The 23194-nt window shown below is 33.9% G+C and overlaps 2 protein-coding genes across 6 annotated transcripts; one reads left to right on the forward strand and one right to left on the reverse strand.

Moving 5' to 3' along the window:
* On the reverse strand, positions 1 to 11969 carry slc25a29 (solute carrier family 25 member 29). The gene is made up of 4 exons (XM_048207927.1): positions 11564 to 11969; positions 7685 to 7728; positions 3881 to 3964; positions 1 to 1433 (listed from the first exon to the last, which is right to left on the reverse strand). Exons 1-4 carry the CDS (start codon positions 11589 to 11591, stop codon positions 669 to 671), a joined length of 921 nt encoding a protein of 306 aa, XP_048063884.1. The 5' UTR covers positions 11592 to 11969; the 3' UTR covers positions 1 to 668.
* Positions 11970 to 12329: 360 nt separating this feature from the next.
* Positions 12330 to 22953, forward strand: slc25a47a (solute carrier family 25 member 47a). Of its 5 annotated transcripts, XM_048207920.1 has the most exons (7): positions 14444 to 15390; positions 15853 to 15968; positions 16058 to 16101; positions 16341 to 16412; positions 17581 to 17757; positions 18133 to 18397; positions 22314 to 22953. In XM_048207920.1, the coding sequence occupies exons 1-7, from the start codon at positions 15293 to 15295 to the stop codon at positions 22607 to 22609; spliced, it is 1068 nt and encodes a 355-aa protein (XP_048063877.1). In that variant the 5' UTR covers positions 14444 to 15292; the 3' UTR covers positions 22610 to 22953. The 5 variants fall into 5 exon arrangements, with proteins under 5 accessions (XP_048063879.1, XP_048063880.1, XP_048063877.1 ...); XM_048207922.1 differs by lacking the exons at positions 14444 to 15390; positions 15853 to 15968 and adding an exon at positions 12330 to 12814 and having other exon boundaries at positions 22314 to 22952; XM_048207923.1 differs by lacking the exons at positions 14444 to 15390; positions 15853 to 15968 and adding an exon at positions 12332 to 12814 and having other exon boundaries at positions 16309 to 16412; positions 22314 to 22951.
* The last annotated feature ends 241 nt before the right edge of the window (positions 22954 to 23194 follow it).

The following is a 23194-nucleotide window of genomic DNA, read 5'->3' on the forward strand; positions in this document are numbered from 1 at the left end:
TGCTCCAAATCTCAGGTGAAAATGGTCATTTTGACCCCCCTCTACAGAATAGTGGATTACTCAGTAAATATACATCTGTGTTGTTTAATATTTTGGATTTTATCGCTATTTATGTTTGTCTCGAGCCGAGGACCTCTGGTTGAGTTGACACGGAATGACCCATTTGTCAATGTCTAGGTGGGGTTGAGAGTACAATGAGATGAAAGTTGACAAAAATACTTTTCAGTGGACCAAAATGACCTATAAAGAGTATATGTCTACACATTACAGCCTTGCTTTTAAAGAATGGCCAGAATAAAGTTGATGATTGTAATAAATAGGGTTTGGTAGGATTTGTTTAGACACTAGTTTCTCTTCAGTGTAGCAACAATTTGCAACTTCAAAGCCAGTTCTGCCAAGTAAAAACCAAGGAAGCCAACAGTAACAGCTGCTGAATACATCAACATGCAAATTCTTACTTTCATACGTCGGATTCTTACTTTCAGCTGTTCTTGTAAGGCAGAAACAGGGAACGCGCTTGACCATTGAATATAAAAAAATATATTTACAAATGCAAGTCATTGTACAGAAAGAAAAGTTGTGCAATTCCAGATGTGCTCACTGCACAGCAACTGTTTGATTAGTAACATAATTCGGGAAGTGCTATACTAAGTCAAAGACGAGGTTACTCACAGGCTGGACGGCTGTGCTTGTTGCTGCAACGGCGCGTGATGAGGAGCCGTTTCGCAATCTTTAGGAGCTTCGTCCGAGCGTACGTACAAAAGGAAGAGGGTGACCGTAGCGAACGTGGCGGCGTTGACCGGAAAAGCCCGGAGGAGAGTGGAAGTAAGTCCGCGCGTGAAAACTCGCCAGCCTTCGCGCTGGATGCTCTTCCTGGTGCAGTCCATGATGCTGCTGTACTGGTACTTTCCGCCCACTCCGTCGGCCTGCAGCCGAGACTTTATCACGTCCACGGGGTACGTGGAAAGCCAGGAGGCGATTCCCGACATGCCGCCGGCGAACAGCAGCTTGGGAATCATGTACGGGTCCTCCGGCTCGCAGCCCAGCGAGCGCGTCAGGAGGTCGTACGCGAGGAAGTAAACGCCGAAGCCCGGCGTCTCTCGGATCAGAGTCGTGACCATGCCGCGGTTGACGCCGCGCACGCCCTCGCGCTGGTAGATGCGCGCCAGGCAGTCCAGCGAGTTTTTGTAGACCTTCCGAGAGGACGACTTCTTCTCGCCCGTTCCCTGCATCTGCATGCGGGTCTTGGCCAGCTCCATCGGGCAGCAGATCACACACTGGATGGCGCCGGCCGCCGCTCCGGCCAGGAACTGGTTCAGGGGCGTATCTTCGCCCAGCATGCGCATGGTGTTGCCCTGAACGCCGAAGACGATGGCGTTGATGAACGTCAGGCCCATCATGGGGGAACCAATGCCTTTATAAAGGCCAAACATCTGCGGAAAAGGTGGTGCATAAGTTTTGACATTGAACTGAGTCCAGCTATTATTATAGAGCCATTTATAGCTGAATCAAACTTTACACAGTTATTGAACTCAATCACTCAACTATTGTCTTTTTAGAGCTGCTTTACAGCAGAATTTCGTGAATTTTTAACATCATTGATTCTGTTTATTACTGTGAAGCTGCTTTGAAACGATCTAAGCGCTGTAGAAATAAAGCTGACTTTACTTGCATGTCAAAGGATGTGCTGAATGTGGCCTAGATCTGAAGATTTTCTCACATATGTGACACAGATTTGGTTTTTGGTGTCAGTGTGAACAGGAAAAAAAAAAAAAAAAAAAAAAAAAAAGTAAAATGGAGATCCTTATTTCACTCAAATATAGTGAATAATTCCTTAAAAATGTAACTAAATAATATAATAATATATTTAAATTATATATACACTACTGTTCAAAAGTGGGTTTTTTTCTTCATTTTTTTTCATTTATTTGATCAAAAATACAGTAAAAATTATGAAATATTTTTACAATTTAAAACAGCTGTTTTTTATGTAAATATATAGTAAAGTATAATTTATTCCTGTGATCAAAGCTGGATTTATTTGATCAAAAATACAGTAAAAATTATGAAATATTTTTACAATTTAAAACAGCTGTTTTCTATGTGAATATATAGTAAAGTATAATTTATTCCTGTGATCAAAGCTGAATTTATTTGATCAAAAATACAGTAAAAATTTGAAATATTATTACAATTTAAAATAATTTATTTCTATGTGAATATATAGTAAAGTATAATTTATTCCTGTGATCAAAGCTGCATTTATTTGATCAAAAATACAGTAAAAATTATGAAATATTTTTACAATTTAAAACAGCTGTTTTTTATGTGAATATATAGTAAAGTATAATTTATTCCTGTGATCAAAGCTGAATTTATTTGATCAAAAATACAGTAAAAATTTGAAATATTATTACAATTTTAAAAAATCTTATTTCTATGTGAATATATAGTAAAATATAATTTATTCCTGTGATCAAAGCTGAATTTATTTGATCAAAAATACAGTAAAAATTTGAAATATTATTACAATTTTAAAAAAATCTTATTTCTATGTGAATATATAGTAAAATATAATTGATTCCTGTAATCAAAGCTGAATTTATTTGATCAAAAATACAGTAAAAATTATGAAATATTTTTACAATTTAAAACAGCTGTTTTCTATGTGAATATATAGTAAAGTATAATTTATTCCTGTGATCAAAGCTGAATTTATTTGATCAAAAATACAGTAAAAATTTGAAATATTATTACAATTTAAAATAATTTATTTCTATGTGAATATATAGTAAAGTATAATTTATTCCTGTGATCAAAGCTGGATTTATTTGATCAAAAATACAGTAAAAATTATGAAATATTTTTACAATTTAAAACAGCTGTTTTCTATGTGAATATATAGTAAAGTATAATTTATTCCTGTGATCAAAGCTGAATTTATTTGATCAAAAATACAGTAAAAATTTGAAATATTATTACAATTTAAAATAATTTATTTCTATGTGAATATATAGTAAAGTATAATTTATTCCTGTGATCAAAGCTGGATTTATTTGATCAAAAATACAGTAAAAATGTGAAATATTATTACAATTTTAAAAAATCTTATTTCTATGTGAATATATAGTAAAATATAATTTATTCCTGTGATCAAAGCTGAATTTTCAGCATCATTACTCCAGTCTTCAGTGTCACATGATCCTTCAGAAATCATTCTGATATGATGATTTACTGCTCAAGAAACATTTATGATTATTATCAATGTTGAAAACAGCCATATTTTTGTGGAAACCATCATACATTTTACTGTCATATTCGATCAATATTATATATAGAAATTGCATGATACAAACAATTATTTTTAATTGTTTTATTCCGTGGCAGAAACAAGCTTCAATAGCGTATCCCTTTTTCACAAAACACTGTTAAAAAAGCTTTACAGAAAATGATGATATAAATGTGTATATTATCTTAATATCCTTATGCCTTATGGTCGCATTAGTAGATTAGAGGACTTCTAACTACATACTTATATATCCAACTAGCTGGGCAATAATACAGTTAAATTCTGCGACAAAAAGTAATAAAAAAATCAGGTTGTTGAGATTTGCTATATAGTATTTATTAGTTTTACATGAGTGTACTGTTTTTGTAAGTCAAGTCAGCTTTATTTCTATAGCGCTTTTCTACAAAAGCTTCACAGCATTAAACAGGAAAGTAACAGGATTAATGATGCAAACATTAAATTATGAGACAGATTCAAACTGTGCTGTGAAGCAGCTGTAGGAAGATAATAGTGTCATTAATCAGTTCAGTGTTGAGCTCCTAAAGATGCATCTAAAGAGAGGAATATAAAAACACTGAAGTTTCCACTCACTGACTCCTGACGGATGATGGACTGGAAACAGTGATAAGTTCCTCGGTAAAGGGGTTTATCCACACTCTGGACCTGAAGTCGAACCTACAGGAGACACAAACCCAACAGCTCTTACTAGAGTGACAACAGATGAAGCGCTAGTGCTGGTTGGAAACTGGTTGTAGGAAAAGTTGTACTGTAGTTTTAAACCTTGCAAGAAGAAATCCAACAACAAACTTACTGTAAGGATAGAAACGAATATAAAAATGTGTATACTTGTAAAAAATGTTACATGCTATACATAATGGCCTATTTAAAAAAAAAAAAAAAAAAAAAAAACTAAGGTTTTTCCAAGCAGGGCATAAATATTCAAGACAGACAGTAATAAAATAAGAAGCAACAAAACAAATAATAAAATAAACAATTAGAACAAACATACAAATGTGGCAAAAAAATATGGAAATCTCCATAGCATTAAACTTAATAATAACTTAATTAACATAATAATTTTACATGTTAAATTGTAGTTTTAACTATTGCATTTTAATTTTAGTTAAGTTTTAGTAATTTTGTTGTATGTATATATATATATATATATATATATATATATATATATATATATATATATATATATATTTTTTTTTTTTTATTGATACATTTTTTTATTAATTTTTATTTAAGTTTAGTTGTAGTTATTTTAGTACATCAAGTTAAACTAAATTAAAATAAGAAATCTTGCTCTGGCAACCAGCTGAAATAAAATAAGTTTAAGGTTTTGGATATTTTATTTCGGTACACATTTTATTTCAAGTAGCAAAATTTTTAGTACGTCAAAACTTTGGAAACATCACTATTTTTAATGTTTTTGAAAGAGTCTCTTCTGCTCATCAAGACTGCATTTATTTGATCGAAAATACTGTAAAAATTGTAAAATATTATTGCAATGTAATATAGTTCTTTCCGTGTGAATATATTGTAAAATATAATTTATTCCTGTGATCAAAGCTGAATTTTCAGCATCATTACTCTGGTCTGTGGTTATGCAGCCCCATACGCAACAAACTGAGATGCACTGTGTATTCTGACACATATACATTATATATAAATATATATTATATAATATCACTGGTGAAAGTTTGAATGTTTTATAGCACAGGCCACAGCTGACAAAGTTCAATTCAGGGCACACAAAATACAAACCTTAACAAGAAATGTTTTCACACAAACATTTTATCATTGCAGAAACAAAACACCTCGTTTAACATTAAGTCACATTTTTTTTTATTTAGCCCAATAATATCACTAATCACAATGCAAACAACATCCATCTGTTTTGGTTGAGCTCTTGAAAATTCTGCTTCATTTTCCTAAGAATCATTTATAAAGATTATAATATTATGAAAAATAAACTGTGACTGCAATTTCTTAATTTACACAAGAGAAAAACTTACGGATTCACATATGTTTACTTCAAATTTCTTTAGAGAGGAGTGTTATTTTTCCTATTTTTATTTTACACACATGTACTCACTTCATAACGTCAGTCAAGTGTTTGAAATAACTTCATTTTTTTATCTGACGTGGCTTCATATAGAATGAGGCAGAAATTATATGATTTTATAGAGTGATAAAGGCTATATTGATAAGCATTGCATTATAAATATACTTTATTCTTATAAAAAATCCCCCGAGATGTCTAGAAAAACACAGAGAAACCATATATTGTCACAAACATATGTTTATTGTCTTCATGTTTCATCAGTCAAAATGTCTCCGTTTTATTCTGCTGGATGTCGTTGTTCATATAAATGATTTCCTGGAATGTCTTATGTTTTATTACTTCTATGAGTGTCACTTGTGGACTTTCTGCGCAAAGGCGCCCTCCGGCTACGAGTATGAATAAAACAGATGTTATATTATATGCTCACAACAATAGGATAAAAAAGGGGGAAAATAATACTTCTCTCTAAAGAAATTTGAAGTAAACATATGCGAGTTTTCATCATGAGTTTTTCTCCAGTGTACAGAAGGGGGTTTTTCCCTCCAGTGGATGCATGATTTCCAGACAAAAATTAATATATTTTTTTCATAATAATAATAATAATAATATATAATATTTATACTAAAAATGTAGACCTTTCTAATGATTTATAGGAAATTAGTATTTTAAAGAGCTCAACCAAAACAGATGGATGTTGTTTGGATTATTATTAGTGATATTATTGGGCTATATATATATAAAAAATGGACAATGTTCAGCAAGATGCGTTTTGTTTCTGCAATAAAAAAAATGTGTGTGTGAAAACATTTCTTGTTAAGGTTTGTGCTTTGAATGGAACTTTATCAGTTTAAGTGATAAACTGCAGACGTTTTATACTTGTGCTACAATTGTGTGGACTGTGCTTCAAAACTTTCAACCTCCGTAGCACCAGTGCTATGTGCAAAAAACATTTAACGTACAGCTCTGTATGCATGTGTGTATATTATCTATATCCTATTGAAGAAGCATTTCAGCAGCTGAAGAGGAGACTAAAGGCAGAAACTCCCCAAAACAAGAAACCGTTGAAACTGGCTTCATTAAAGGCCTGGAAAAGCGTTTCAAAGTGTGAAACCAAGAGTCTGATGATGTCTATGGGTCACAGACTCACTCCTGTGATTGCTTTCAAGGGATTTACAATAAAATATGAGCTTTTACACATTTACATTTACTTTAAGTTAAACCGTCCCAATACTTCTGCTCACATTAGACAGAGGGATGAAACTCTAAAAGTGCTGTTCTTCTTAGTTGATAAAACATTTTGTGTTGAAACAGTCAATAATAAAATGTGACATCCTGTACTTCTGCCTCATATTAATCTTTTAATCATGTTTATAGATGTCTTGACACCTTGACATATTTTTTATATGATGTAAAAATACAGAAAAAATTGTGAAATATTTTTATAATGTAAATCAGCTGTTTTCTATGTGAATATATAGTAAAGTGTAATTTATTTCTGTGTTCAAAACTGAATTTTCAGCATCATTACTCCAGTCTTCAGTGTCACATGATCCTTCAGAAATCATTCTGATATGATGATTTATTATCAATGTTGAAAACAGTTGTGCTGCTTAATATTATTTTATAACCTGTGATAAATTTTTCAGGATTCACTGATGAATAAAAAGTAAAAAAACAAAAAAAAACAACAGCATTTATGTAAAATAGAAACCTTTTGTAACAATATACACTACCGTTCAAAATTTGGGTCAGTAATTTGTTTTTTCTTTCTTTTTTGAAAGAAATAATACTTTTATTCAGCACGGATGTGTTAAATTGATAAAAAGTGATAGTAAAGACTTATATTGTTAGAAAAAAATTCTATTTTGAATAAATGCTGATCTTTTTAAATTTTTTTAAATGATAATTCATCAGATAATAACTGAGTATCAAATCATCATATCACAATGATTTCTGAAGGATCATGTGACACTGAAGACTGGAGTAATGATGCTGAAAATTCAGCTTTGATCACTGGAATAAACTAGTTTATTAATAGTATTAACTGTGAGCACATAACTGGTATGATGCGCTTTCACAAAATGATTTATTTAGCAACTGAAGTCATTTTTAAGTCACAGGGTTCAGCATGAAACGGATAGGATGGGAGTAAAGTGTCACGACAGACAACAACCTCCCTTCCTTAAACATCAGCCAAAAATAGCAATGATAACTGTTTGCTCGGTGGATTTAAGAGGTTCCAGAGAAATCAACAGCAGCTTCGGGTGACACATCTGCTTGTGAAAGCGGTCGCAGTTAACAAGGATGGGTTGAAGATGACTCACCTTAACTGTGTCGAAAGGATGTCCGACAAGCACCCCAGCAGCACCTACACCACAAAAAACATGATTTAGAAGCAAACATTTAAACAAACAAATGCAAATTGTCTGTCTTAATGAACATTGAGCAGTACACTTTATATTATTGCCAAACAATATAATAAACGTTTCCAAATTTATAGTTTTGTCATAAGCAAAGCTATTTAATGCTGTTCTTGGCGAGCATTAAAAGATGCCCATGTTGGACTGGAGATCTCACATGAGGTTCCTGTTGCTCAGACGATCTCAGTATTTCACAAGCTATTAGATATCAGTGGTTACATACTGAACCTGCCAAGAAGACCAATGACAGATCCACATGGCCAAACACGGTTCAGCAGACGCACATGAGCTCGCTCCAGAGCAAAGGCGTCGGCCCGTCCTGACCAATCACACACGACCTCTGATACAGACTCCGGTCGACAGGGTTGCTGTATGATGACGGTGAGGTTACGTAAAAACAAGAAATACATGCAAAGAGCAGGGCTGCGTGATTTATATTTGCTGCTGCTATAAAAAAAAGACATAAATGGAAATGTCATTTATCTTCACGAAATCATTTCAAACGATTCATTTGACCGAATCAATTCAGAAATCAATTTGCGTCATTACTTAAAAATCTTCATATGTTAAAAATATATTTCAAAAATTGTAGGTAAATAGCTGTTTAGCTCTGTTACACACATATATGTATGCTAAATAATTTTATAATTTATAATTATAATTATTTTATATATATATATATATATATATATATATATATATATATATATATATATATATATGCTAAATAATTGTATAATTTATAATTATATATATATATATATATATATATATATATATATATATATATATATATATATGCTAAATAATTTTATAATTTATAATTATAATTATTTTATATATATATACATATTATATATATATATATATATATATAAACGCTAAATAATTTTATAATTTATAATTATAATTATTTTATATATATATACATATTATATATATATATATATTATATATATATAAAACGCTAAATAATTTTATAATATATATATATATATATATATATATATATATATATATATATATATATATATATATTTGTATTATATATTGTTATATTGGTGTAAATATAGCACTAAATTTAATATAGCATTACATTTTTATTTATTTATTTATATATATATTTTTTATTTACCGATTATAAAAAAATATTTTAAACCTAACCTAATCCTAACCCGTAATAAATAAAATAAACCAAATGATATCAAAAGGTTGGAAAATATTAATATGCTATTTAGCTATATCCTACGGAGCCCCTAAAGGGACATGGTGGTGGAAAAAATATGGGATGGGAGGAAAAAAAAAAAATATTGCTTTTGTGTTCTCTCGCAAAAGTTTGCGTTCTTGAGAGAAACAGAAACTTTGTGTTCACTCGTAAAGTACTCGAAAGTTTTGCAAGTGAACGCAAAGTTTCTCGATGGAACGCAAACAGTTTGTGAGCGAACGCAAAAGCATTGACATATTTTTTTTTCATCACCATGTCCCATTAGGCACTCCGTAATATGTAAATTGAAAAAAAATGATAAGCCACAGTCTAATCATTAATTTATAAACATAGGAAAACACAAACGGTGTGGCTCCTCCACTATAACACCACCTGTGTTCCAACATTCATGAAGCACTTTGTCTTGGCGTCTGTAAAATGAAACAAGCCGGTAGCCGTCCCACCGCTGGGATTGGCTCACGCAGGGGTGTGTGGACGCCTGTGCTTTTTACAGGACATGGACAGGCACATGGAGGGGGTTATTCTGGGCTCTTCCGGGAAACACATTTCACAGCAGTTCAAGCACGTCTGTCATTCGCACAAGAGAATAGAATGATTTCAAGGAGGCTTGTAGGTTACATGAAGTCAATCATAAGCCATCACTCTGATCATTCTCCAATCAGTTTTTAACTACTCTGAAAGACCAAACCACCACCTGACCCAATATTCAGATTCGTGGTTGAGCAAAGGCTTTTCCAGTTAAACGCCTACGCATTTACAGTACAATAGAATTGATAATGAATGTTCATTTAATATTAAAAGACCAAACAGTATCTTGAGCAAATGTATGCATTACATTACACATAACACCATCTAATTAAAAGCTTTTAATCAATTTAAAAAATGTAAACAGCCTTTAGAATCTGCAGAACTGACTCTTTCAAACACCTCACAGAAGAACAATGACATTGTAACCAAATTTAGAACGTCACAATCAATCAGTAACAGTACATCAGTCACAATGTAACATTCTATTCTTTCAAAGGCAGCTGAGCAGAATTCCATCATGTGACATCAACTACCTCAACTTACCATATATATATATATATATATATATATATAAATATAAATATCAAAGAAATATTACAAGTATCTGGATATTTTTTGGTTTAACTGTATTATATATATATATATATATATATATATATATATATATATATATATATATATATATATATATATATATATATATATATATATATATATATATATATATATATATATATATATATATATATATACACATACTCACACAGTTAAACCAAAAATTATTCAGATGTTTTTTTATATATTTTTACTAGTGGGTGCAGGACACTATAGTTCATTTCTGTAAGTAAGGATAGCAAAATAAAGTAAACTGACATAATTATTATGATAAAAATTATTCATACAGTGGACTACCAGTAAAATTGATAAAAATTTGGAACCAAAAATTATTCGGACACTTTGACCTGACCATGTTTTGATTAAGTGTTATCTGACATAATTAAGATTATTTTTTTTCTGACACATAATATATATGAATATATATATGTGTGTGTGTATATGTATACATATATATATGTATATATAGATATATATATATATGTGTGTGTGTGTGTACTAATAGACAGATATATACAACTGACAGAATATCTAGATAGAATATAAACCTCCCCAGGTTAATAAATACTATAGTAAATAGTAATACTACAGTGTTTTTGAACCATACTATAGTAAAAAAAACAAAGAACATCCCGCACACTATCAACTTGCAAAAAAAAAAAAAAAAAAAAAGAATAGATTAGTGCGGTATTTTGACTACACCAGTCTTTCTTCCTACGCACCCATCCATGACCTACAGGTGTGTGACGCTAATTGATCATTGAACCATACTATAGTAAATTGTAGTATACTGTATATATTATAGTATTTACAACACTTTGTTAATGAATGCTACAGCATTAACTAGTGAACTGATAAACTGTTATAAATACTGTAGTATACTTTAGTTTTTACTACAGTAAACTGTAGTGTATATTGTAGTATAATATATCCTAAAGTTGTAGAAAACAATATTGGGTAATTTCTTTATTTTACTATAGTTGTTATATTAACAACAATTCAAGTACTTTAGTATGGTTCAAAAACACTATAGTATTTATAATAAATTACTATAGTATTTTTTCACCTTACATCAGCTCTTCATCAAATACATTTCAGAAATTCAATAAACAAAAAGTCAACTCCATCACGTGTCCTGCGTGACGTGGCTTTCTACTCCACTACAAATAATTCAGCATGTGTGAACCGTGTAAATTACATTAGTAAGTTCAATAAATAAACTTTACACACATGCATGATTACTTACAGCACTTAAACTATATGATCAGAGAATGCAATTTGATTCATCTGTTTGCCACAAACCCTGAAGCAGACAAACCCATCTTAACAAGCTTAACCGAGTCTTAATCTACTGATTCACCTAGCAGATATGACAAGAATTTACTGTAGGCTACTGTACCAGTAATGTAACTCACCTCCTAAACAGCCAGCAAGGAAGTCCATCACTGCTTCAAGCTGACAGAAAGCTTCCTTTAGATGAGCTCAAGCCTGTTTTGAAGCGGTAGTTCGGGTTCGGTCGAGCTGGTTCGTTGCTCAGGCCTGTCCTGCGATCAGATGCGCGTAAGTTTGCAGCAGAAGCGTAGCAGAAACTCGGCTGTCGGGTCGAGCTCTGCGCCAACTGTAAGTCACTGATCAGGTCGTAGTGGAAAATTTCACCTACTAGCTTGACTACCACCTGCTGGGTTCACTGTCTATTTGTGTACAGGGTTCTGATGGATGGACGGGTGTCGGCGAGGAGGTGTGTGAGCGCGCGCCCAATCGCGACCCGTGGATTTAAAAGGGATTCCTGTTTCTCTCTACGCTTTTCCGGGTTTGTGGATTTTACTAGGGCGAAGGCGTTCTTAATATTCACGAGCCGGTTCTTTCTATTGGAGGGTTGCCTAGAACGTCATCGCTAGCTTTTTAATATTCAGTAGTCGAGCTAATTAATATTCATGATCATTCCTTCGCCGTAGTAGCGCTAGCGTTTGGGAGTCGGTTCGTTTTCATTGAATTGTTTGAACGATTCATTTTACGATAACTTTTTTTTATTAGATAAATAAATATTTGACACAATACTGCTGCTGTTGTTGTTATATTTTCTAGATCATAGTTAGTTTATTAGCTGGCGCACTACGTTTGCGATTCGATTCAATAGAATCTTTCGAAAGGAATCAGGTCAAAATGATTCCTTGGACTCGTAACTTCTCTTCCGCGTTGCATCAGCATGTGTTTATGGTTCAAACGCGAATGGTGCAATGCGTGTGCGATTAAATTCACTCGGTCTTGTAATTAATTCGAATTAATTAAATAAAGGTTTATTCATCAAATGCGCAATAATACAACATCTGCGACGAAAATGAGCTCGAAGAATAGAAATAACAAAATAACGAGTTATAAAGTCAACTAAAGTTTAGCATATTATATGCATGCACCGTGTCAATAAAAAACACGTTGTTTACTATCGCTTTTAATGCATGAAGAAGAAGCTGGTGCATCTGTCAAAGGAACCACGTGAGAATGAGGGACTGTTACAAAAGGACAATCTGCGCAGATCAAAAACACACACGACCTTTACGGGATTATGTCAGTGTTGCGTTATACAATTATTTATCAGAAGCAATAATAATGTCATAGGCAGGTCAAAACGATGCATTTCGCCGACTTCCTTGCAGGATCAGTTGGAGGTAGGCTATAGTTTATTTAAAGTCTGTTTATCAGTTAACCTGCTTGAATTACATGACAGATAAGTATTAGAATTGCTGATTTGAGAGAATATGTTAAACGCTTTAGGTGTATTGCAGTGGTGTTTGTTTTTGAGACTATAGAGATAATGTAGGCTATATTGCATACAGTCAACTCAGTGTTTATTTATTTATTTAGCATAGCAAGTTGGTGCACAGACACACAGAATAGCCTACAGCGAGTAAAGGCTCGCAGTTAACGCGCTCGACCCGTGTTCGAATCCACCGTTTGCCGAGTTTATGTTTAATAAAAATGAAAATAATGTTCTAAAAGTGGAAATAACCCGCGAATGAGTGTTTAATAATATTAAGTGTTTACTGTGTAGGATTAGGGGAAGGTGTAGGGAGGGTTTTTATTCTCCCAATTAGACATGTGCATATATAACGATAATGAATATGCACGATATTGATATCGTGGGAACTTCAAAATACCGTAAATAATACTTTATTACCAATTATTAAAATTGCTATAATGCATTTAAGAATACTTTCCCCATCAACCGTATAAAATGCACAACACTGCTGTATTCTAAATAAACAAGCACATAGATGTAAACAAGATCAACGTGCACGAGAAGCGCATGGCGGAACGAGTGAAGGAGACGCGCTGAATGAAAGTGCGCTGATGGAACAGCAGAAATGCAGCGGTTACCCCGGAAACCCCGCAAACAAAGCAGCTGCGCTAGTGAAGTTTTTAAAATGCTTCAAACAGCCATTCGTTATTTTTTTGTAATCTCAATGTTGTTCATCACAGCACCAAATACTTAATACTTATATATTTTAATCTGGACTACAACATGCCCTAATGATTATAAATGTTCTGATTATTTATTATTGTTCATTAACACTTAGAGACATACTTCATTAGTTAACATTAACTAATTCATTATTACCAAATTGACAATGAAAAATACTTATAAAGCATTAATTATTCTTAATTAATGTTAATTTCTTAGTTACTGTTTAATAACATTACTAAAATCAGAAGAACTTATTTAATGGACCAGAGATAAAACTAACAATGATCAGTTGTATTTCTTAACTAACATTAACAAAAAAATAATACTTTCTGTAACAAATGTAGCTATTGCTCAATCTTAGTTAATGCATTAAATAATGAGACCTTATTTTAAAGTGTTTCCTGTTGTTCTTTATATCCTAATTCTTTTGGACTTTAATCTGTTTGAACATTTTACTTTATATATTTTTGTGTATTGTATTATTGTATTTAAACATTCAGAGTTATTTTTGTTATTACAAAAGGAGTTCTTAAACCTGTTATTATGACAACACTTTTTTTGCAACTTATTTCAATATCGTGATAATACCATATACCGTGATAAAAGCTTCAGCAATTAATTGCAACATGAAAATTTGATACCGTCACATGCCTACTCCCAATAAGGAAGCATCCATTTATTAATTTTAATAAATATAATCATTTACACTCTATGATATTATTGCATCCTGATATTGTACAAAAATACTGAGGTGCAAATAGTATCTGTCAATATAAAGTATAGATAGCATCTAATTACTGTTTACTCTTGTTGCAAAGAACTGATACTTTTACATGGTGTAAATAGAATCTATCGCTATTTTCACCTAGTGTAAATAGCATATCGCTAAGAAAATGCTATTTTCACTTAGTGTAAATAGACACTGCCTGAAATTTATGCAGTTTTATTAAAAATGCACCATTGGAAATGGATGTACAGAGGTGGAGAGTTTCTGTGCACATAAAGTGCTTCGATTGAACCATTTCCTGGATGCAATATATATGAATGAGTTCAAACTAGTGAATCTATTCTCAGCTCAGTCGTTTGACTACTCCCTTGGCTTTAATGCCTGGGAAATTATTACACCATCACTACACGCATGTGTAAAAACTGCCAAATATTTTCCAATTTTGGTTTCTTTATTTGAGACAAAAACCTCTAAAACTGGGTTAAGACACAAATGTTAATGTTTAACACAAATTAGATAGCTTTTACAACCTTTTAGGGGTTCCATCATGGGATCAATGTATGGATTTAATTTCAATTTATTAATTTTGATTGAATTCATTTTTATTTGTAATTAAATTAAAAAGCTCGTAAACACAAAAATTGTAATAACCCGTTAAACGTAAGTATCACGCAATCATTTAAGACATTTCTCCTTATATGGAATTTTTTGGCAATAACGTTTCTTAACTGTCGGTGAAATCGCACATTGCTTTACCATGGAAAAGATACTTAACTTTCTTTTAGCAGGCTCCTCCCCCTAGTGGGTGGTGTCACGTTTTATATTACAAAATTTACTACACTATTTTATAATCAACTTTTTCCCTAATCTTGACAAAACACATATCGTTGAGACTCAGGGTTTCATATTTGGTGGCTGTTTTGTGATAGAAGTGAAAAAAAATTGTATTAAGTTATGAAAGGAGAACACGTCAAATGCATCACCCGGTGGCTATTTTTGGTACTGCGCCTAAACAAAATCTCACAGGAACTTCAAATTTGGATCACAACTTGGTGAGATATATGGCTTTGATTTTATAGCATTTTTAGAGTAAAATTATTTTGTAAAATGTATAATTTGTAAAACAGTATATTTAATTTTTTGAAGTGCTTTAAAACGAGACCCACTTTAAGTATTCCAAGGCGTTCATGAATTCCATTATGTTCGGATAGTGCGTTTTCACATCTGTGCTCAGAAATGACAGTTAAGGGGTTAAAACTGAGTCAAGAACCCATAGAGTTCAATATAGAACCTTTATTTCCATGCTCATACAACAATAGAGGTATGCAAACTTAATTTACACAATTATTCATTTATGTATGTATAATTAAAAAGATAAGATGAAGGCATAAATATGATAAATATAAAAAAGGCTTGAAGTCAAAATCCTCATTTAGTGTTTAGAGACAGTGTTTCCCAACTTGAATCAGGTGTTTGTTTATGAAGAGTTTGAACATGTTTTGATGTGCTTCCAGGAACAGGGTTGGGAAACTTTGGTTAACGATGGTTCTTTTCAGCAGCTCCTCCCAAACAAACTATTTAGAACTTGTTCTGCATCAATTATTGGAAACTTATAAAACGATTGATATTGGTATGTGTCGTACCCGAGTGCATATAATTTATTATCTTCGTGTGCTGCAGAGACTGAACAATCCAGTTTGATTTGTTGTTGTGTTCCAGGAGCGTGTGGAGTGGCGGTCGGTTATCCACTGGACACTGTGAAAGTAAACTTATTTTACTTGTATTATTGAACACTTTGATGTTTGTCTCTTAACTTCAGACATAAATAATAGTGATTTGCATACTTGATATGATATGATATGATATGATGTGATGATATGATACTTTATTGTCAGAACATGTCTGAAATTTTCATATCCTATCATATCAGACATAAATAATAGTGATTTGCATACTTATTGCTCCTCCAGACCTTGAGTATGTTCATTTGACACCTGCACAGGTCAGAATCCAAACTCAGAAGCAGTTCACTGGAATCTGGCAGTGCTTCGTAACGACCGTCAAAAAAGAAGGGGTGAGACATTTACATTTGAGTAATGTTCAGTGTTTAATACACCTTCTCAAGCACCGTAACTCATCCTATAGCATTTGTGCTCCAGACATGACATCATTCCTTTGAAGCAGTTATTTTACACTCTAAAAAATGCTGGGTTAAAAATTGGGTTGTTTTAACCCAGTGGTTGGGTTAAATGTTTGCCCAACCTGCTGGGTAGTTTTATTTAACTCAACTATTGTTTAAAAATTACTGTATTGCTTGCTTAAAGGATTAGTTCACTTTCAAATTAAAATTTCCTTATAATTTACTCATCCCCATATCATCCAAGATGTTCATGTCTTTCTTTCTTCAGTTGAAAAGAAATGAAGCAATTTTTGATGAAAACTTTCCAGGATTATTCTCCATGTAGTGGACTTCACTGGAGCCCAAACGATTGAAGGTCAAAATGACAGTTTCAGTGCAGCTTCAAAGGGCTTTAAACAATCCCAGATGAGAAATAAGGGTCTTATCTAGAGAAACCATCAATCATTTTCTAAAAAAAAAAAAAATTTTTATACATTTTAACCATAAATGCTCATCTTGAACTAGCTCTCTTCTTCTTCTTCTCTATTAGAATTCCAGCAGTGTAGACACTGCTAAGTGTATTACTGCCCTCCACAGGTCAAAGTTTGAACTAATTGTTATATACTTGCACTAGCATATTGTACATGACAAATTTAGTTCAAACGTTGACCAGTGGAGGGCAGTAATACACTTAGCAGTGTCTACACTGCCGGAATTCAAATAGAGAAGAAGAAGAGAGCTAGTTCAAAATGAGCATTTATGGTTGAAACGTATATAATACGTATAATATTTTTATTTATTTTTTTTTTAGAAAATAACTGATGGTTTCTCTAGATAAGACTCTTATCCCTCATCTGGTATCGTTTAAAGCCCTTTGAAGCTGCACTGAAACTGTAATTTTGACGTTCAACCGTTTGGAGTCCATTGAAGTCCACTATATGGAGAATAATCCTGGAATGTTTTCATCAAAAACCTTCATTTCTTTTCAACTGAAGAAAGAAGGACATGTGAGTAAATTATCAGGAAATTTTAATTTGAAAGTGAACTAATCCTTTAAAATGAATTGCTTGCTTATTATTACAATTTGCATGTGCTAACAATAACTGATTTCTCATCCCTCCAGGTTCATGGCTTCTTTAAGGGAATGGCTTTGCCTGTCACCACTATATCCATGACATCCTCTGTGGTGTTCGGCACTTACCGGAACTGTCTGCAGTGTTTCAGTCAGCTCCGCGGGATCGGCGCTCCCAACTCCAAGATAGATATTTTCCTGTCAGGCATGGCGGGTGGCGTGGCACAGGTCAGATTTGCTCTTTACTCCATTAAATACAATTAGAAAATGAAGGGAAAAAAGCAAATATAAAATATATGATGATTTAAAACCAAGCTTGAAGAGTCTGCCTCAAAACAGTACCAAGTCGGTACTGAAATATGAAAAATGTGACAATACTAGCATTTCCCTCTAGCATTTTGAGCACTGTTGAGCGGATTCTTAAACACCTCTGATTGGCCACTGTGTTCACACGCTCAACAGATATATCTGCGATTGGCTACAATGATCAACACTTCGAAAACATGTTGCAAATAGACATCTTTGACTCTCTTCAAGCGCTTACACAGGAGCATCTGAAACATGATCAAAACATTTACTGTATGATGTCATGTTCTTACTCAGATCTCTGTGATGTCACCTGGCGACATTGTGAAAGTTCGTCTTCAGTGTCAGACCGAGCGCAAGAGCAGCGGATTCAGTCGCGCCAAACCCAAATACAGCGGCCCGATCCACTGCCTGCTGACCATCGCTAAAGAGGAGGGAGTTTTAGGGCTTTACAGAGGAGCTCTTCCTCTGGCCTTCAGGGACGGTCCGTCATACGCCACCTACTTCCTGACGTACAACACGCTGTGTTCACAACTAACTCCAGCGGGGCAGAAAGAGCCAGGTGAGCCGAAAATATAGCTGCGAGCAGAAATGATCAGGGTTCAAATGCTTTAAGCACAATTGTAAGATATTACATATTATATAGCAATCCTGTAAACACTTAAATCAGACCTTTTTTTTGCAATTTCAGGTCATTTACCATAGAAATATTGTGTTTTTGAAACCTTTTTAACTGTTATAGCGCCACCTATGGTCTGATCTCCATAAAAGTTTGCATGCATCTTTAGAATCATATGCCGCATCGACGCACCAAATGTCGTGAGTTTTTGTTTATGAATGATAGGTTTTTGGGTACACTTGGCCATGCCCATTTTCTAAATGACCCTGTTATAGATATCCAAATGCCAAAGTTTTTTTTCATAATTATTGACCTATAGAGTCCAGAGAATTGTGCTGTGGTGGTTTTATCAAGGTTGAGCAAAAAAACCTAGGACTAGTTCGAGAAAGTCGTTTTTTCAAATAATCTCCATTATTTAATGAACGATTCGATTGACAGCAGTGGTCCTAGAGGCAAAGTTGTTCAGAATGAGGAGTTCTATCATATAAATCATGATAAAATCATGTAAAATACAATCATTTACGCACTTGAAAAATGTGATAGCACCCCCTGGTAGCGTCTAACGCCATGAGCCAAACACGTTCAGCGAGTTTCGTTCCAGTCGGCCTACGTTAACCTTTTCAAATTCATTGGCCGACAGCGACTGTGTTTTTTGAGATACACAAATATCCTTATAGGACAACTTTGGACAAAGACAGTTTTCAAGTCAATCGGACTGACTGTTGCATAGCTATAGCGTGTTTGTATTAGCCTAAACTATTAGCCCAAATTCAATTGCTTTTTATTTTTTAGATAAAATAATCAACACTCAAATAACAAATTGTATGCAAACATGTAAGATGCACCTAAGGCAGTTTTTGCATTAACTTCTAAATGTTTCTACTCCAATTCGTTGTTGAAATACAATCATTTCTACACAGTGGCTGTCAGATTTATTTAAACATGCATCAAATAGCCTAATCAGGACATCACTAAAAGGTTAATTAAAATATAATGATTATATAGGCTAATACAGTGCATATATTAAGCGAAAGAGTTCATTTCTCTAGCGAACTAACAAACTTTGGACACTGATTGGATTTCTGAGGTAAATGCTACATGACATATTGTTCACAAGCTTTCATTTCCACCGTTGAAACACTGATTGACCGATTGCATGAGACCGTTTCAGTAAGTTGTACTGTATCTTTCAACATACCTTCAGATGTTCATTCATGTTTATTCTGTAGCTAGTATTAAAGAGGAAGAGATGACGCTTTGTTTCTTATCGAAAGTAACAAAACGCAGAGCTTATTGGTGGTTAATGGTGGTTAGGCTACAATGTTGCAAAGTAATGCTTCGGTACACATGTGCACTGAACCGAAAGCCCTGTACCGAAACAGTTCGGTATGAATATGTGTACCGTTACACCCCTCATTCTGTTCAAGAGTGATAACCGGTTTAATAAAAGTGGCCCCATGCACTTCGAACATTTTGCCATCCTGTTGCAAGCGTGAATCAAAATTTGACTTTTTATTTTGATATTTAGACTTCCGAATTTTTTTTGGTTTGGTTCTGATTGGGCAAAAAAACCTAGCACTAGTGCGCAAAAGAACTAAAATTAAAAATACCCGCAAATTTTGGGCGACAATGTTTTGTTCGACTTGAGCCAAGGATTCCGATGATATAAGACACTTGAGTCTGAGTTGTGAGTGATTTCATACTTTTTATCACTGTAGCGCCCCCGTCAGGTCAGTTGGGGCAAGCCCAAGTGACGGGTTCTACCTAGAGCTTAGATCGGGCCCAACAAATCAAGCCCGACCCTACCCGAGCCCGAGCACGTTGTGTCCGAGCCCGGCCCGGCCCGACTCGTCCACTGTAATTATGAGCCCGAGCCCGATTTAAACCCGACCATTTTTAATATGTGGGCCGTTATAACCAGGGGCGGCGCCAGATTTTTTTTTTTTTTTTTTAACGCAGGTGCTGCTGTGCTAGATCATTTAGGCTACAGGGGGGAGCTGCGCAGTTATATAAATTATATAAATACTATTAATAAATGAGCAAAAATTGGCCACTCAATATTAAATATTAAATTATTTTAATTATCATAATTAAAGTTTTAATTTTATTAAATTGAACAAGCTCAACATTCAGCATTCAATCAAATATTCTTAAAGATTAATTATTATTAATAATGTTACTTCAACATATTGTTATTTCAACATAATATATGTGTGAGCAACAAGCAAGATGTGCATTTGTAAATTCGGTGACAGGGTGACCGCGGCGCGCCGGCGCCTCCATGTCATAATTACATTGTCTGCTATATTGCTTTTTATGTATTAAATCGAGGTAATTGGATGATGAAAAATGTATTAAAATTAAGATACATTTTATACTAAACGAAATTCACTTTAAAGAAAATCTTTCTTCAAAACAAAACTTAACAAACTTGAAACTAAATGTGCTTATTTAATGGCTAAAACACGCAGACTCTCTTTTTGTACAAATTGCAGCACATTCATTTAATTCTGAATTTTGCACATGTAAGTTGAAAAGCATTTGTTTGTGCATAGTAAACATATCTGTAACATTTATCAAGTTCATAATTGTGCATGCATTTATTATTATCTTAATGAATAATACGACAAGGAAGAAGCATGTAAACTGCGTTGTTTGTTTATTAAAACTAGTTTAAAATGTTTCCATACCTCCGATTTTCCCCCAGACTTGCTCAAAGTTAATTCTCCTGTTTTAATTTTTTTCTTTGCTTCTTCAACCATGTTGTACTTAAGCCTCGTTTACACTGTTCTTATGGCTCCGACAAGGTTTTGTTCCGTCCTCTGAGCGGTGTCAACTCACACCAGAAGCATTTCAGAAGAGAAGCGGCTGGATTCGCGAGACCACTAGATTTGCCTGGCCAATATTGTTTTCGTTAAATTTTTCATGTTTTTAATGGCTAAATGGTTATATTTTGTCCGGTTTGATTGTGTTTATTGCTATGCCATACTTTATTTTGCTGTAGCCATACAGATGAAGTTAACACACTTAAAATTCCAGTTATGGACAACAAAAACAAAGAAATTTCAAGTTTTTCAACTTCGAATCTCTTGTCTTCAGTTTCTGTCATTGTAGTGATGTGAAATATCAGCAGGAGTTTACAGGATTATTTTGACTTTATTTTGTATTTGAGCTGCGCGTCAAAAATAGGCGAGGCGCCTATCTTTAGCGAAGCGGCGCAGTGAGCCCCTTCTGGGACGCTTCTCAAACGCACCGCGGCGCGGCTGGTGTAAACACGAGCATTGACTAGAGTAGCCGCGAATAAGCTCCGGTAGCCGCGTCGCAGCCGTAACGTGCCGCACACGCGTGCAGTGTAAACGAGGCTTTAAGCTACTGAATAGTACAGCACGCACAGATGCGTCACGCGTGTGCGAGTGGACGAGACGCTGCGCATGACACGTGACGTGATTTATCATCCGCGGGTCGGGTCGGGTCGGGCAGAGAATCTAAGCTCTAGTTCTACCCTCAAAGTTTCAAGTCTCTACGACTTGCGGTTTGCTCTGCCCGATCACTTTTAGGGCAGAGAAAATCCTGAACAATTACATTAGGGTTTCAGCGCTATGCTGAGTGATTTCATACGTTTGTACAATTACAATAAAAGACTTTTACTGGATAAAACAGCCTAAACTATCAATCAGACGGACTGGAGGAGATTGAGTGGAACAGGTTTATCAACAAATCATTGAGGCCTTAGAAATGTGTTTAATGATACAGTAGGCTTTATAGAGTTAACATGCATTTTTCTTTGATCTAAAACTTTATGAAATGATTGTTTTTGTTATGCATGTAATAAGGTCAGGTCTTGTGTTGATGTTGGCAGAGTGGACCGCGGTGCTGTTGGCCGGTGGAGTTGCAGGAATGGCCGGCTGGTCCGTCGGGACGCCCATGGATGTGATCAAAGCCCGTCTGCAGATGGACGGAGTGCGAGAGGAGAAGAGATTCCGAGGACTCGTTCACTGCCTCACAGAGACCGTGCGGAACGAAGGGCCAGGAATTTTCTTCAAAAGTTTGGGAATAAACTGCTTGCGGGCGTTTCCCGTTAACATGGTGGTTTTTGCGGTGTACGAGGTCAGTGTTCGTGTGCTCAGGTCAGCGCCTCTGGATCAGCTCTCATGAGGAGGAAGCACTTCTGATCACGCTGCTAATGTAATCTGATCAGGTTTTTGTCTTATTGTATTATAATGTGTATTTAACATGCCTGGGGAATGTAGACCATGAGTCCAGAACGTGACACATTCTACCCCAAAATAAAAAAAATATATTTTTTTTTTACTTTAAGATATTTTGTATGAAATGAGAATGTTTTTTTGTTAAATGCAATATTTTGCACAGTATATTATTTTGAATAGACTTTAATTTATTAGAATGAGAATAAATGTATTAGTACGGAAGAGGATTAGGGCCAAGCAATAATAAAAAATTAAAACCATCTCGAGATTAAAGTTATTGAATTTCGAGAAAAAAGTTGAGATAAAATGTTGAGAACAAACTCGTTAAATTACGAGAAAAAAGTCAATAAATTACGAGAACAAATTCGTTAAATTACGAGAACAAATTCACTAAATTACGAATTTGTTCTCATAATTTAATGACTTTTTTCTCGTAATTTAATGACTTTATTCTCATAATTTAATAAGTTTATTCTCAACATTTTATCTCGACTTTTTTCTCGAAATTTAACAACATTTTTCTCATAATTTA

The sequence above is a fragment of the Megalobrama amblycephala genome, linkage group LG11, assembly GCF_018812025.1.
Source record: "Megalobrama amblycephala isolate DHTTF-2021 linkage group LG11, ASM1881202v1, whole genome shotgun sequence".
NCBI lineage: Eukaryota > Metazoa > Chordata > Actinopteri > Cypriniformes > Xenocyprididae > Megalobrama > Megalobrama amblycephala.

Bases quoted from the DNA above. Each gene is read 5' to 3' on its own strand.
- slc25a29 (XM_048207927.1), bottom strand. From the start codon at position 11,591: ATGGACTTCCTTGCTGGCTGTTTAGGAG. The intron at 3,965-7,684 runs GTGAGTCATCTT...TGTCTCCTGTAG, and splicing joins ATCCTTTCGACACAGTTAAG to GTTCGACTTCAGGTCCAGAG. The intron at 1,434-3,880 runs GTGAGTGGAAAC...CCTTTTCCGCAG, and splicing joins CCATCATCCGTCAGGAGTCA to ATGTTTGGCCTTTATAAAGG.
- slc25a47a (XM_048207920.1), top strand. From the start codon at position 15,293: ATGAAAGGAGAACACGTCAAATGCATCACCCGGTGGCTATTTTTGGTA. The intron at 15,969-16,057 runs GTATGTGTCGTA...GTTGTGTTCCAG, and splicing joins TTATAAAACGATTGATATTG to GAGCGTGTGGAGTGGCGGTC. The intron at 18,398-22,313 runs GTGAGCCGAAAA...TGATGTTGGCAG, and splicing joins AGCGGGGCAGAAAGAGCCAG to AGTGGACCGCGGTGCTGTTG.